General features: G+C 42.4%; 1 protein-coding gene across 4 annotated transcripts in view; it reads right to left on the bottom strand.

Moving 5' to 3' along the window:
* pom121 (POM121 transmembrane nucleoporin) overlaps positions 1-13,514 on the bottom strand; it is a 57,207-nt gene extending 43,693 nt beyond the window's left edge. For 3 of the 4 annotated variants that reach the window (XM_078225082.1, XM_078225084.1, XM_078225083.1), the window contains exons 1-2: positions 12,888-13,504; positions 7,335-7,550 (exon numbers count right to left, since the gene is read on the bottom strand). In XM_078225082.1, coding sequence (XP_078081208.1) covers positions 7,335-7,550; positions 12,888-13,426 — 755 coding nt within the window. In that variant the 5' untranslated portion in view covers positions 13,427-13,504. Of the gene's footprint in view, positions 1-7,334; positions 7,551-12,887 lie in introns of all 4 variants that reach the window. The other variant, XM_078225081.1, reaches the window with a different exon arrangement.
* Between the last annotated feature and the right edge of the window lie 247 nt (positions 13,515-13,761).

Raw genomic sequence — 13,761 nt, 5'->3', positions numbered from 1 at the left:
AAATCCAAGATGGGGTTTTTATTAACCCAAGTTAAGGATGATGGAGCAAAGTTGGGTACATGAAGTTGGGTCACTGACTAGCCAGGGTCTCATGATATTGTGGGACAAACTCAAGGGGCTAAATGGACTACTTCTATTTCTGTGTTCCTATCTCTGCCCTCGATATTTGTACCGATTGTAGCTTCATAAGCCACGACAGCCCCTGCTTAGCAGTTCTCACCTTTTTTGGCTTTGCTGCTACAGAAAGAACAATATTTGCTTAAGATAATGTTTAAATTATCTTCTGGCAGCAAATTATTTGTTCCTTTAAACTGAAAGCAACCTAATTAGGTTGTGAAAATCTGCTGAACGGAAAAGCAGGAGCAAGTAGAGGCTGATTTATTTATTGATATGTATAAATTTTGTCTGCAGAATCCATGTACCAATTTTCTATGAATAGCTCTTTGAATATTCTATGAATAAGGATGTAGACCTAACATCAGTCCATAGCCTCACAAATGCTTCCACTAGCCACACGTCCCAATGCATGAGCAGCCAGGACTCCCATTCTTGATTACTTAGAACCATTGCTGGAAAATGCACAAACATTAGTTTCAGCTACACGGTGCACCATTGTCAATGAGCCTGTTAAAACTAACGTGTAAGAGTGAATTAGAGAGACACAAAGGAGGGGCTGGAAGAAAATCTCTCAAGCATAAACGTTCAAACACTTGAGACGATTCCCCCAAGCTACTTAAGAGGGAAATCAGGAGGGCTAAAAGAAGACATGAGGTTGCTTTGGCAGACAGAGTGAAGGAAAATCCAAAGAGCTTCTATAGGTATGTTAGGAGCAAAAGGATAGTGAGGGATAAAATTGGTCCTCTTGAAGACCAGAGTGGTAGACTGTATGGAACCAAAAGAGATGGGGGAGATACTAAATGGTTTTTTTGCATCCGTATTTACTAAGGAAACGGGCATGGAGTCTACGGAAATAGGGCAAACAGGTAGGGAGGTCATGGAACCTTTACAGATTAAAGGGGAGGAGGTGCTTGCTGTCTTGAGGCAAATCAGAGTGGATAAATCCCCAGGACCGGACAGGGTATTCCCACAGACCTCGAGGGAAGCTGGTGTTGAACTTGCAGGGGCCCTGGCAGACATATTTAAAATGTCAGTATTCACGGGGGTGGTGCCGGATGATTGGAGGGTGGCTCATGTTGTTCCGTTGTTTAAAAAAGGTTCCAAAAGAAATCCAGGAAATTATAGGCCAGTAAGTTTGACGTCGATGGTGGGCAAGTTATTGGAAGGTGTGATAAGGGATAGGATCTACAAATATTTGGATAGACAAGGACTTATTAGGGAGAGTCAACATGACTTTGCGCGTGGTAGGTCATGTTTGACCAATCTATTAGAGTTTTTCGAGGAGGTTACCAGGAAAGTGGATGAAGGGAAGGCGGTGGATGTTGTCTACCTGGATTTCAGCAAGGCCTTTGACAAGGTCCCTCATGGGAGGTTAGTTAGGAAGGTTCAGTCGCTGGGTATACATGGGGAGGTAGTAAATTGGATAAGACACTGGCTCAATGGAAGAAGCCAGAGAGTGGTTGTGGAGGATTGCTTCTCTGAGTGGAGGCCTGTGACAAGTGGTGTGCCGCAGGGATCGGTGTTGGGTCCATTGTTGTTTGTCATCTATATCAATGATCTGGATGATAATGTGGTAAATTGGATCAGCAAATTTGCTGATGATACAAAGATTGGAGGTGTAGTGGACAGTGAGGAAGGTTTTCAAAGCTTGCAGAGGGATTTGGACCAACTAGAAAAATGGGCTGAAAAATGGCAAATGGAATTTAACGCAGACAAGTGTGAGATATTGCACTTTGGAAGGACAAACCAAAGTAGAACGTACAGGGTAAATGGTAGGACTCTGAAGAGTGCAGTTGAACAGAGGGATCTGGGAATACAGGTACAGAATTCCCTAAAAGTGACATCACAGGTGGATAGGGTCGTAAAGAGTGCCTTTGGTACATTGGCCTTTGATCAATCGGAGTATCGAGTATAAAAGTTGGAGTGTTATGGTACGGTTATATAATGATGTGGAGATGCCGGCGTTGGACTGGGGGAGGCACAGTAAGAAGTCTCACAACACCAGGTTAAAGTCCAACAGGTTTATTTGGTAGCAAATACCATAAGCCAATGGTATGGCTTATGGTATTTGCTACCAAATAAACCTGTTGGACTTTAACCTGGTGTTGTGAGACTTCTTACCAAGGTTATATAAGGCATTGGTGAGGCCGAATTTAGAGTATTGTGTACAGTTTTGGTCACCTAGTTACAGGAAGGATGTAAATAAGGTTGAAAGAGTGCAGAGAAGGTTCACAAGGATGTTGCCGGGACTTGAGAAGCTGAGTTACAGAGAGAGATTGAATAGGTTGGGACTTTATGCCCTGGAGCGTAGAAGAATGAGGGGAGATTTGATAGAGGTGTATAAGATTTTGATGGGTATAGATAGAGTGAATGCAAGCAGGCTTTTTCCACTGAGGCTAGGGGAGAAAAAACCAGAGGGCATGGGTTAAGGGTGAAAGGAGAAAAGTTTAAAGGGAATATTAGGGGGGGCTTCTTCACGTAGAAAGTGGTGGGAGTGTGGAATGAGCTGCCGGATAAAGTGGTAAATGCAGGTAAATGCAGTGGTAAAGTGGTAATTTTCCCTTGTGCGGCTAGACAAGAACCTTTTATCATTAAAAAGTGCCACTTTTAACATTTAAGAAAAACTTGGATGGGTTCATGGATGAGAGGGGTGTGGAGGGATATGGTCCAAGTGCAGGCAAATGGGACTAGGCAAAAAATGGTTCGGCACAGACAAGAAGGGCCAAAAGGCCTGTTTCTGAGCTGTAATTTTCTATGGTTCTAAAAGTTCAACTGACTCGGTAATAGCAGAGCTATACAGACAAAAAAACGCCCTGGGGTTCATTTGCAGTCTACCACTACTTGACACGTACTTTGAACTCAGATTTGGAAAGAACAATATCCTGGGATTGGCATTTTGCTGCTTCACCATTATGCGCTATTGTAATTCATTGATGTTGCTTCTGCACAGGACCCACAAAAGCATCAGCATTCAGATGCTTTTATTTTCCCTTGTGCGGCTAGACAAGAACCTTTTATCATTAAAAAGTGCCACCCATTCATTTCAGCCACAGCAGCAACATGAACTCTACAACTGACCTTTGACTTTAAATTATGCAGGAGAAAGGAACAGGAAACCCCATTCTGGATTGTGATCAGTGCTTGTGTGGGGTCAGGCTCAGCTGTGGGGACTGGCTCAGCTGCGGGGACTGGCTCAGCTGCGGGGACAGCCAGTCAATTGGCCTGTAAACACTTTAGTATTTAAGTTGATACATAACTAATGGTCCCTTAGGCAAGGTTACAGAGAAGAACCAACTGTGAAAACACCCCAAGCTGATGCCTTTGAGAGCAACAGCACAGAAGATTTAAGAAAACTATTAAGTCCTGAAGCAGCATGGGGACCCAGTGATTTTGTTGCACTGTCTTTACATGCTGTTGTATTCCTTACCTTGGACATGACTCTGAAAGGAAGTGACAAGGAGGTCAAGCACTGCCATGCTTTGACAAAATGGTATTAATCATCATGGGCCACAGACAACTAACACTAGGTAGTCACATGTATATTCATTACAACTGGAAGAAACTGAGCAAAATCAAAACTTACTCATATGTATACATACATGGGCATTTATAACCAAATTATGGCTTGTTTAGCTTGTCCCAAATCCCGCTATATATTAACTGGAGTCAACACTTGGTCATCTAACAAGCTCTGTCATTATTAGAATTTCAGTCAAGCAATGAATTATGCAAAACAACAGTTGACATAATGTGTTATAATAATGTTGATGTTAATGTGTGAAATACATGTATATGTGTTATACCCACAGAACATCTGCAACTGCATAATGCAAGGGAGACATCCTGATAATTACAAATTTGTCACTAATGACACAGCAATTTGTGATTAACTGATTGCACAAGTGCAACCCACATTAAAAGTTACCATCTTAAGTGCAACTGTTTTTATGACAACTATTACTGCGTTCAGTAAGCCTAGTGGCATCAAATCAGTTAGCAGATTTCTCAATAGAAATTTATTCAACGAGCCTTACAGAGTAGGTGATTTCAGGTATAATTTTAACCAGTCTGTACTGATATAACCCATCTGTTAGGACGGACAATCCTGTTACTTCAGCATCAATCTCAAGCCTGAGGAGGCAGTCAGGCTTCCTACTCTTTGTCACTAGCAGTGATTCCTGCTGGAAAGTTTCATGTGTGCAACCCAGATCAGTAATGACATGCTTGGTGGTTAAGTCACTGAATGATGTTCACTTGGACAAAGCACTGCAGGGCCAGTCATCAGCAAGTTCACACCAGAAAGAGAAAAGGAAATTGTTTCCACAGTATTTCACATATTAACATTAAACTTTATATACATTAAAAACTTCTTGTGAACATAAATGGTCCTGGTGACGTTATATTGTTCCCACGGTTTTTAAAGAAGGTACAACTGGTAAACTGGAGTTATCACTTGATTTTTCACTGCTGCTCACAGTTACGTTGCATTGTATTTACTATATCCAGTGCACAGGGTCAAAACAAGGTCAAGATGCTACATAGGAGATGCAGAAAAGGCGCAACGTTAAACTAGTATTTACTAGCTTTAGTTGTGAACAAGTTTGTAACACGCACAATTTGAAAACAGCAGCTAAAAAAAAACTGTTTTGTACCCCTCAAATTTGGAGCTTTTGATGGTTGTTCAAGTTAACAATGTTTGCAAAACTTTTGTCCAAAATTGCCTGGTCTCTGTGCTTGATACATGTTCCTCCAGTCCTAACTTTCAAGGGTCCATCTATCATCACCATGCTAACACAAGTCAACAGTTCTGATGAAAGGTCACCAGCTTGAAAAGTTAACTTTGTTTTTTCTCACTACAGATGTTGCGCAATGTACAAAATATTTCCAGAATTTGCGATTTAATTTTGGATTTCCAACAATAACAGCATCCTGTTTTTTTCCTAAAAACTAGCATGGGAAGCTCAGGGTGACAAAATGAAGTGGACAAAACATGTAAATGGCAGATGAAATTTAATACAGGCAAGTGCCAACACAAGAAATGGATAACATGAATGGTGTCAAAACAATTACAGTTGATATTGAAAGACATTAGGAAATTTGGTAGATAGGATACAAAGAACAGTACAGCACAGGGAACAGGCCCTTCGGCCCTCCAAGCCTGTGCCGCTCCATGGTCCAACTAGACCAATCGTTTGTATCCCTCCATTCCCAGGCTGCTCATGTGACTATCCAGGTAAGTCTTAAACGATGTCAGCGTGCCTGCCTCCACCACCCTACTAGGCAGCGCATTCCAGGCCCCCACCACCCTCTGTGTAAAAAACATCCCTCTAATATCTGAGTTATACCTCGCCCCTCTCACCTTGAGCCCGTGACCCCTCGTGATCGTCACTTCTGATCTGGGGAAAAAGCTTCCCACCGTTCACCCTATCTATCCCCTTCATAATCTTGTACACCTCTATTAGATCTCCCCTCATTCTCCGTCTTTCCAGGGAGAACAAACCCAGTTTACCCAATCTCTCCTCATAGCTAAGACCCTCCATACCAGGCAACCTCCTGGTAAACCTTCTCTGCACTCTCTCTGACGCCTCCACGTCCTTCTGGTAGTGCGGCAACCAAAACTGGATGCAGTACTCCAAATGTGGCCTAACCAGCGTTCTAAACAGCTGCATCATCAGACTCCAGCTTTTATACTCTATACCCCGTCCTATAAAGGCAAGCATACCATATGCCTTCTTCACCACCTTCTCCACCTGTGTTGCCACCTTCAAGGATTTGGGGACTTGCACACCTTGGTCCCTCTGTGTTTCTATACTCTTGCTGACTCTGCCATTTATTGTATAACTCCTCCCTACATTATTTCTTCCAAAATGCATCACTTCGCCTTTATCCGGATTAAATTCCATCTACCACCTCTCCGCCCAATTTTCCAGCCTATATATATCCTGCTGTATTGCCCGACAATGCTCATCGCTATCCGCAAGTCCAGCCATCTTCGTGTCATCCACAAACTTGCTGATAACACCAGTTACACCTTCTTCCAAATCATTTATATATATCACAAATAGCAGAGGTCCCAGTACAGAGCCCTGCAGAACACCACTGGTCACAGACCTCCAGCCGGAAAAAGACCCTTCGACCGCTACCCTCTGTCTCCTATGGCCAAGCCAGTTCTCCACCCATCTAGCCACTTCTCCTTGTATCCCATGAGCCTTAACCTTCTTAACCAACCTGCCATGTGGGACTTTGTCAAATGCCTTACTGAAATCCATATAGACGACATCCACGGCCCTTCCTTCATCAACCGTTTTTGTCACTTCCTCAAAAAATTCCACCAAATTTCTAAGGCACGACCTCCCTCTTACAAAACCATGCTGTCTGTCACTAATGAGATTGTTCCGTTCTAAATGCACATACATCCTGTCTCTAAGAATCCTCTCCAACAACTTCCCTACCACAGACGTCAAGTTCACCGGCCTATAATTTCCCGGGTTATCCCAGCTACCCTTCTTAAACAACTGGACCACATTCGCTATCCTCCAATCCTCAGGGACCTCACTGTTAAAATACGTTAAAAAAAAGATAGAAAAGGTGAATCCGAAAAACTGCTCCACAGAAATAGTGACAAGACAGCACAGGATCAAATGAGAAAAGGCAATTTGGGACAATGGTCAGGAAGGAATTGTTCATGCAACAAGTGCTCAACACATAGAAAAGACTTCAGGGTGGATTAGTAGAGGCAAGGACACTGGTATCACATCTACAATGGATGGGAGAAAGAAGAATGGACTTAAGGGATAGTCATGGTGGGCTAGACAACCCAGTATGTAGCTATCTTGTGAACATTCTCTCCTATTTACATTTGTAACTTGTGTCACCATGTTTAGCCATGTGAACTTGAAGGTTCCATTAAAGCAAATTCCGCACCAAACTTTTACTTCCAAACTTGATGAGAAGGATTTGTAAAATTCGTTGTCCATCTATTTCACTGAGATATTATATGTTTTTTTAAATCAGATTATTCACCTTAAAAGGATTTTGTAGATACATATAAACAAAGAAAGATGCTCAGCTTCTTCCCAATACAAATCTGCTACTATCCAAAGTGCTGACTTGGATACATAAAGCGCTTTGAGTTTGCACTCTTTCATATCATTCGATTTAACCTGGGAAAGTCCTGAGAAACTTTGAATATAAAAATGGTTACCAAGAATACTTACAGAGGTGACCGCATTATACTTGCATCAGGGCGTGCAATTTTTACAGTCACTGGACTATGTACCATGGGTGAATTCCTGGAGGACAAAACATTTTTCTTCTGGTAGCCATCCCACCGTACAGTTGGCAGAGTTCCTGGTACTGAATACTGGGGCTGGTGGATTGGATATCGTCTCCGAGGGGTCACTGTAAATTTATTCATCATAGCCTGATGTTCCCTAGAGGAGACAAAATGATTCAGAAACAAAGATTAACAAGAGGTATGCAGTGTCCACGGCAGCTTGAAAGTTAGTTGTTTGTGTGTAACTTCAGTGAAAAAAGAATGACTATTTTGTTCTTTCATGGGATAGGAGCATCTCTGGCAAGGCCATCAATTGTTGGCCACCCTCAATTGCCTTTGAAGAGGTTGAGCGCACAAAACCAGGGAAATCCATACAGCCAAATGTTTAGCATTAGTGATAATTCAAATACAGATTTAGAAATAACTTCGATGTTCTCTGATGTTTCAATTAGTAGTGGCCCCACAAATCATGCACTGATTTCATAAAACCATCATAAAACCAAGGATTACAGGTTCTTAATCCAGCCACAGGGTGCTATACGTGACCTCAAAGGTCCAAAGTAAAGGATCAAAGGGGAAAATAGAAGTCAGAACTTTTACTTCCATTGCTATCCACTAATGCCAACTGGGATTAGTTGACTTGCAAGAATGTCAGGATTACATCACATTGGTTAGCATTTACAGCATAGAAACAGGCTGTTCAAACCAATACACATCAACGTTGGTGTTTATGGTCCATGCAAGCCTCCTCCCACTCTTCATTTCATCTAATTAACTTTACCTTCACTGCTTTCTCACTCCTATCCTAACCTCGCTTCCCTTTAAATAATGCATCTATGATATCAGCCTCAACTACTCCATGAGGTCACAGATTCCACATTCTAAGAATTTTGTGAGTAAACTGCTTCTTGATTTCTTCATTGGATTAATTAGTGACTCTTAACATTGATTGGGTTTGGTCATCGTGTTCTCCATGATGGAATGGCCTCAGAACACTCAATACCCAGCCTCCACAACAAAAAGTGGCCATGCCACCAATGGATTTGAGGGCTCCTGGAACAAATGGAGCCACGTCCCAGCAAATCAGAAACATTGAGGGAGAGCGGTGGGAAGAGAATTAGAAAGGGAACAAAAACTAATTGCAGACCAAAAATTAGATACAAGTGCAGACTGAAATTTTAATATTGCAAAGAAACTTTCTTCCAGGTTTCAAGACCTGGAAGAAAACAGAATGCAACTGCAATTCAACTTCAGTTCAGCAGTGAACATCTTACCACATTGCTGTGCACACAAGATACAGATCAATTGAAGTGGCTACAAATCCAGGCAAATTGTTATAGCCTTTCATTAAAATGTCTGTTGTCAGTATAAAGAATCATGCTAAAATTCATTTTGGAAAAATTACTGAAAAGTGTCATTGGCAAAAAAACGCTGAAATTCATTGACACCTCTTGTGTTAAACAACCAGGCTTTGAGATACAAGTTTACATTCTTTAAAAGGCTCATTTGAATTTACATTAAATATTTTATCATTTGCTGAGAATTAACTTAGTGAGTGTCCCCTCACCGTGATAATTTAACACATCCTAATGTTGGGTTAATTCAAACCTGCAGAGGATCCCTCATCGAAACCCGCTGAGATGAGAGAGTGCAATTGTGACTTTGCTTTGGGGCTGGAATGTGAAGCACACAAACCAAATGGCCAAACCTACAATTTCTACTACAAGAAATTTCAGCTGAAACTCAATTGTCAGAGCTCGACAAAACTTGTAGTTTGGCAGAGCCCTGGTGGTGAATGGAGTTCAAGTGCAAATCTTGACTATGCACACAAAATAAAACAGGTATTAGAAGTATCCCAAGAATGATATTTATAAGTAAAGGCCACTAATAAGCAAGTCAAAATATTTAACTCTAGAGCTAAACGACTCAGAGCATATGTCTCAACTGTATAAGGCTGTGATCGTTTCATAGTTTGAATCCCACATCTCATTCTTCAAACTTAGAAAGCAGTGAAAAAGCGTCAATTAGCTATGAAGGAAGGCTGGAGGAACTTGGCCTACTGAATCTTGAAAGGAGGCAGCGGAGAGTTAATTTTTTTGAATGAAAAACTCTAACAGTGGCAGTGTAAATCTGGAAATTAAACCCTGAGAATGGAATACAGGGGAAAGAAATATTAAGCAATAAAGTTGTATAGATGTTCTTTGTATCAAGTGATCAAGCTGGATACAGTGATGGGGAGATTGCTTTCCTAGATGAGGTAAGCTGAGCTGAATGGCAGTCCTCATTGTGGTTGGCACACTCTTCAATGTGGGAAAAACGACAAGTCCTGAACAAAAGTCAATGTTCCAGCGGATTTGCTTACATGAAGCTGGCATCAACAACTTAACAAATGGGAATATGGCAATGTTGCAAAGGAAAGAGTGTAACAGATGTTCCCGTCTATTCATTATCTAAGTATTGACAAATTTAGTTTCACCAGTTACTGACACTCTCGGTTTAACATTAAAATTTAATGCTGAAAATAAATGAAGCGAGACTGACAAGATATGCTTTACTCTTCCAGTTTGAGCTCTGCTTCACTTTGGAGTGGAAATATTTCCATAGCCCTGATAAGGTTAACAGTTTAGATTTGCTTGTTTGTGCATGAAGAATCACTTCTATTGTGCTTTTAACTGTAGCTACTGGTTTCACACACCACTATTGAAACATGCACCTGTGTGCAACACTAAAATGTTAAACCACAGATCAAGTGGAAGTACAAATATGAAAAAGCATAAAAGATGCTGTCACTATAACAGTTTCTGCGACAACAGGAAAGTTGAAGATTTTTACTAACAGTCACTATGGACCTGCTCCCCAGTTTCCCTGCAATGTTGCACAATGGCTGCAGTTGTTAACCATTTGGAAAACTTTGTTCTCTAAATGGTTAATAGCTCCAGTACTATATACACATGTATAGTTATTATATTAGAAACAAATCCCAATTTCCACAAGAGATTGGGTCACCGAGTCAATCTTTTGTGCTTGATCATAATCCAACTGCAGCGAATGCAACAAAAGCAACAAACTAATGTTCTACAATATAGCTGCAACCAACATCTTAAAGAGCTTGAATGATGAACACACTGCCATCTAACCATATCAGCATACTCTGCCAGTAACACAGAATGGTGACAGATACTGAAGTCATTCTCACCACCCTATTTAACTGATATGGGATCGTGATCTAACCGACAGCAGAACTCTGACCATCTCCCCCTTAATTTAAACACCTTACGCCATTTCACCAATTGGTGAACCTGCTCCATTTTGGCAACTGAGGCACTCATTTTAAAATACAGCATCACGAATAAGGCAATTATGCTCATACACTTTGTGTGTTGCATTAACTACTGCACTACTAATTACCTTTGGCACCTTTCTGAACACAATTTTATCGCTGTTCATGTCAACAGCAATATTCAAGATGATGGCCGGAATTTTACCGCCACACACACCCCAGAATTCTCCGTTGGCCTTGAGCAGGATTTTAGGAGTCTCGCCTGAGCAGGGTCATAAAATACCAGCCCACATCTTGGTAAAAATTCCCAAAAGTCATTCCATCTATAAATTTAACCTCACTTATTTTAACATTTCAAAAGTTGACTAATTTGCTTAAAAAGCACTGGGGAAGAGTGGAGGGAAACCAAGAATATGCTAGGCAATATCATTGGCTCTGAGGGAAACTAATCTGATTCCAACCCAGCACAGTGAAAGGTTAAACCAAATTCTTCCACATTATAATATTAATGCAGCAATTGACTTTTAGAACATTCTAAAACATACATTAACTACTTTCCATGATTATACAGAATGGAAAGCAGAGAATTAAGCCATTAAGCCAAAGTGATCCATGCTGGTGTTCATGCTCCGCAAGAGCCTCCTCACACTCCTCTTCGTCACAGTATCAGCAAAATCATCTGTTTCTTTCTCTCCGATTTGTTTATCTAGCTTTCCCTTAAATGCATCTATGCCATTCGCCTCAACTACTCCCCGGCCAGCTAGTTCTGCAGTCTCAACTCTCTGGCTGAAGAAGTTTCTCCTGAATTCCCATTAGATTGTAGTGAGCATCTTCTGTGTACACAACCCACCACCTTTCCTGATAAGTATGATCTCAGTGCTGGTATCACCTGATAAATAATTTTGATCCCTCATCCAGTGTCTCTCTATCCTTTTTAATCATTGCTGGGTATTCTAAGTGATTGAAACAAAGCTCTTTACAAGTTTTACATAACTTCTCTGCTTTTCAATTTTAAACTTTGATAACTAAAGCCCCTTCTTTTATTTGTTTTCTGGAGGGCCTTATTAACTGGCCTTGCTTTTAGTATTTTGCGTAACTGATTTCTAGATCCATTTTCAACATACCCAGTTTACGTTAGTGTTCATTTTATTTTTCAATACCAGAGTACAAAATTAAATAAACATGATTTGACACAATCAAATTCAAAGGCAAGAATATCAAGGTTTATCAACATAATGTACAGGAGGCCTGAAAATAAGGTTTTTCTTAGATTTCAGAAGTTAAGCACACCAGAATTCAGATCACAAAATTTATGCTAACACTCAGTGCAATGCTGCACCGACAGTGGTGCCATCTTACAGATGGAATGTTAAGCAAAGAATCTGTTTGCCTTTCAGGTGGATGTAAAAGATCCCATGCACTATTTTGAAGAGGAGCAACATCCCCTCCATTAACCTGCCAAAATTTAACCCTCAATTATCATCACTAAAACAGATATCTGGTCATCACAATGCTGTTGACGACAACCTGCCATATACTCTGGCTACCAGATTTCCAACATTACAACTGCAACTTTGCCTCAAAAATACTTCTGATTATAACACACTGATACCGGAGATCATGAATGGCATTAGAAATGCAGCTTTATCTTTAATTAACAGCACTTCTATAAAGGAAGTGTCTTTCTGCAAGAACTTGAAATATGCATAGATGAGCAGTTGTATTACTGCAAAAAAAATTTGAAACTCTGAAAAGGTCCAATGGCAGCCTTCTGATGAGAATTACAAACCTGCATTCCTTTTTTTCAGATTTGATACTCAATTCCAGTGATTTCTGGTTTTATTCCAGATTCTCAGCATTGCATTTTTATTTCTACATTCAATATTGTGTGTGGGGATAAGGTCATTCAACCTCTGGAGCCTGCTCCACCACTCGTTAAAATAATGATTGTTCTTCTACCTCAACTATACCTTCCCAACTCCTTAATGTCTAATCTCAGTATTCCCTTAGTGCTTTCAACCCAGTGAAATATTCCCAAATTACTCGAACACAGATCTAAACCTCTTCCTCAGCAAATCAGCAATGCATTGCTATGGGCACCTATTGCAGCAGAGCAACGCGAAACAATAAGAAGCTTTACGAGAACAAGTTGAATGAATGCGAGAGTTTGCTGATCCTGGTGTGTTAACTTCTGCCAGGTCCTTTGCCTCTTACCCAAAGGACAGCCTCCTGGTGGGAGTCTGGATGGGATTCGGCCGACTGTAGCGGTTCTTCAGCTCCTTGCTGCTGAACGGGGCCTGCGACGAGCTTTCGTTCGATAAGTAGCTGCCCATCATGAGATCGGCCGGGCTCCGCTCGCCAGCATAAGCCGCCACCACCAGCGAGTTGCGCTCCACGCAATTCACCACCTCCCACTTGCAGCTGTTCCCCTGGGCCCGGCCGGGGTTCCAGGGGCCCGGCTGAGGCCTGCCCCGGGCACTCCGGCCTCTCCCTTTCCACTGGCCGCCGCCGTTCAGCTTACTGTGCACCACCTCGGCCCAACGCGTCCCGAGGAGGAAGGCTTTGAGGCGCTCGAGTAGAGCTCGGGGCCCAGGCCTGGGGCCTACTCCCTGCAGCGAAGAGTAATAAACCCAGGCGGACGCCACGGCCAGGAGGCCCAGCAGGTACCAGCCCAAAATGTAGAAGGAAAGCACCAAAGCGAAGCTCAGCCCCGCCGCCCACGTTATCACCGACCGCTTGTGTGCGGGAGACATGGCGGCGGCTTCAATCCCGTCTCATTCGCCGCCATTCTGCTCTCGGTCTGTCCGCCATTACCGGACGCTTCAGACACTGCACATGCGCGCCATTTCCCGGCACCCACTGCCGAGCGGCGTCAGCAAACCCGCCCCGCCCCCATCCCCCACTGCGCCTGCGTCCTTCCTCCCACCCACCAGCCGGTCGCCAGGCAACGTGCGCGCACCCTGCGTCCGGGCGTACACGTCCCCGTCAGCCGCGCGGGCTTGTGACAGCGGCGCGCGCTGGCTAAGGGTGGGAGGGCACAGTAAAAAGTCTCTCAACACCAGGTTAAAGTGGGAGGGAGCAGGGCCAG

Source organism: Mustelus asterias, chromosome 12 (genome assembly GCF_964213995.1).
Source record: "Mustelus asterias chromosome 12, sMusAst1.hap1.1, whole genome shotgun sequence".
Classification (NCBI taxonomy): domain Eukaryota; kingdom Metazoa; phylum Chordata; class Chondrichthyes; order Carcharhiniformes; family Triakidae; genus Mustelus; species Mustelus asterias.
This window is presented reverse-complemented; position numbering and strand designations above follow the sequence as displayed.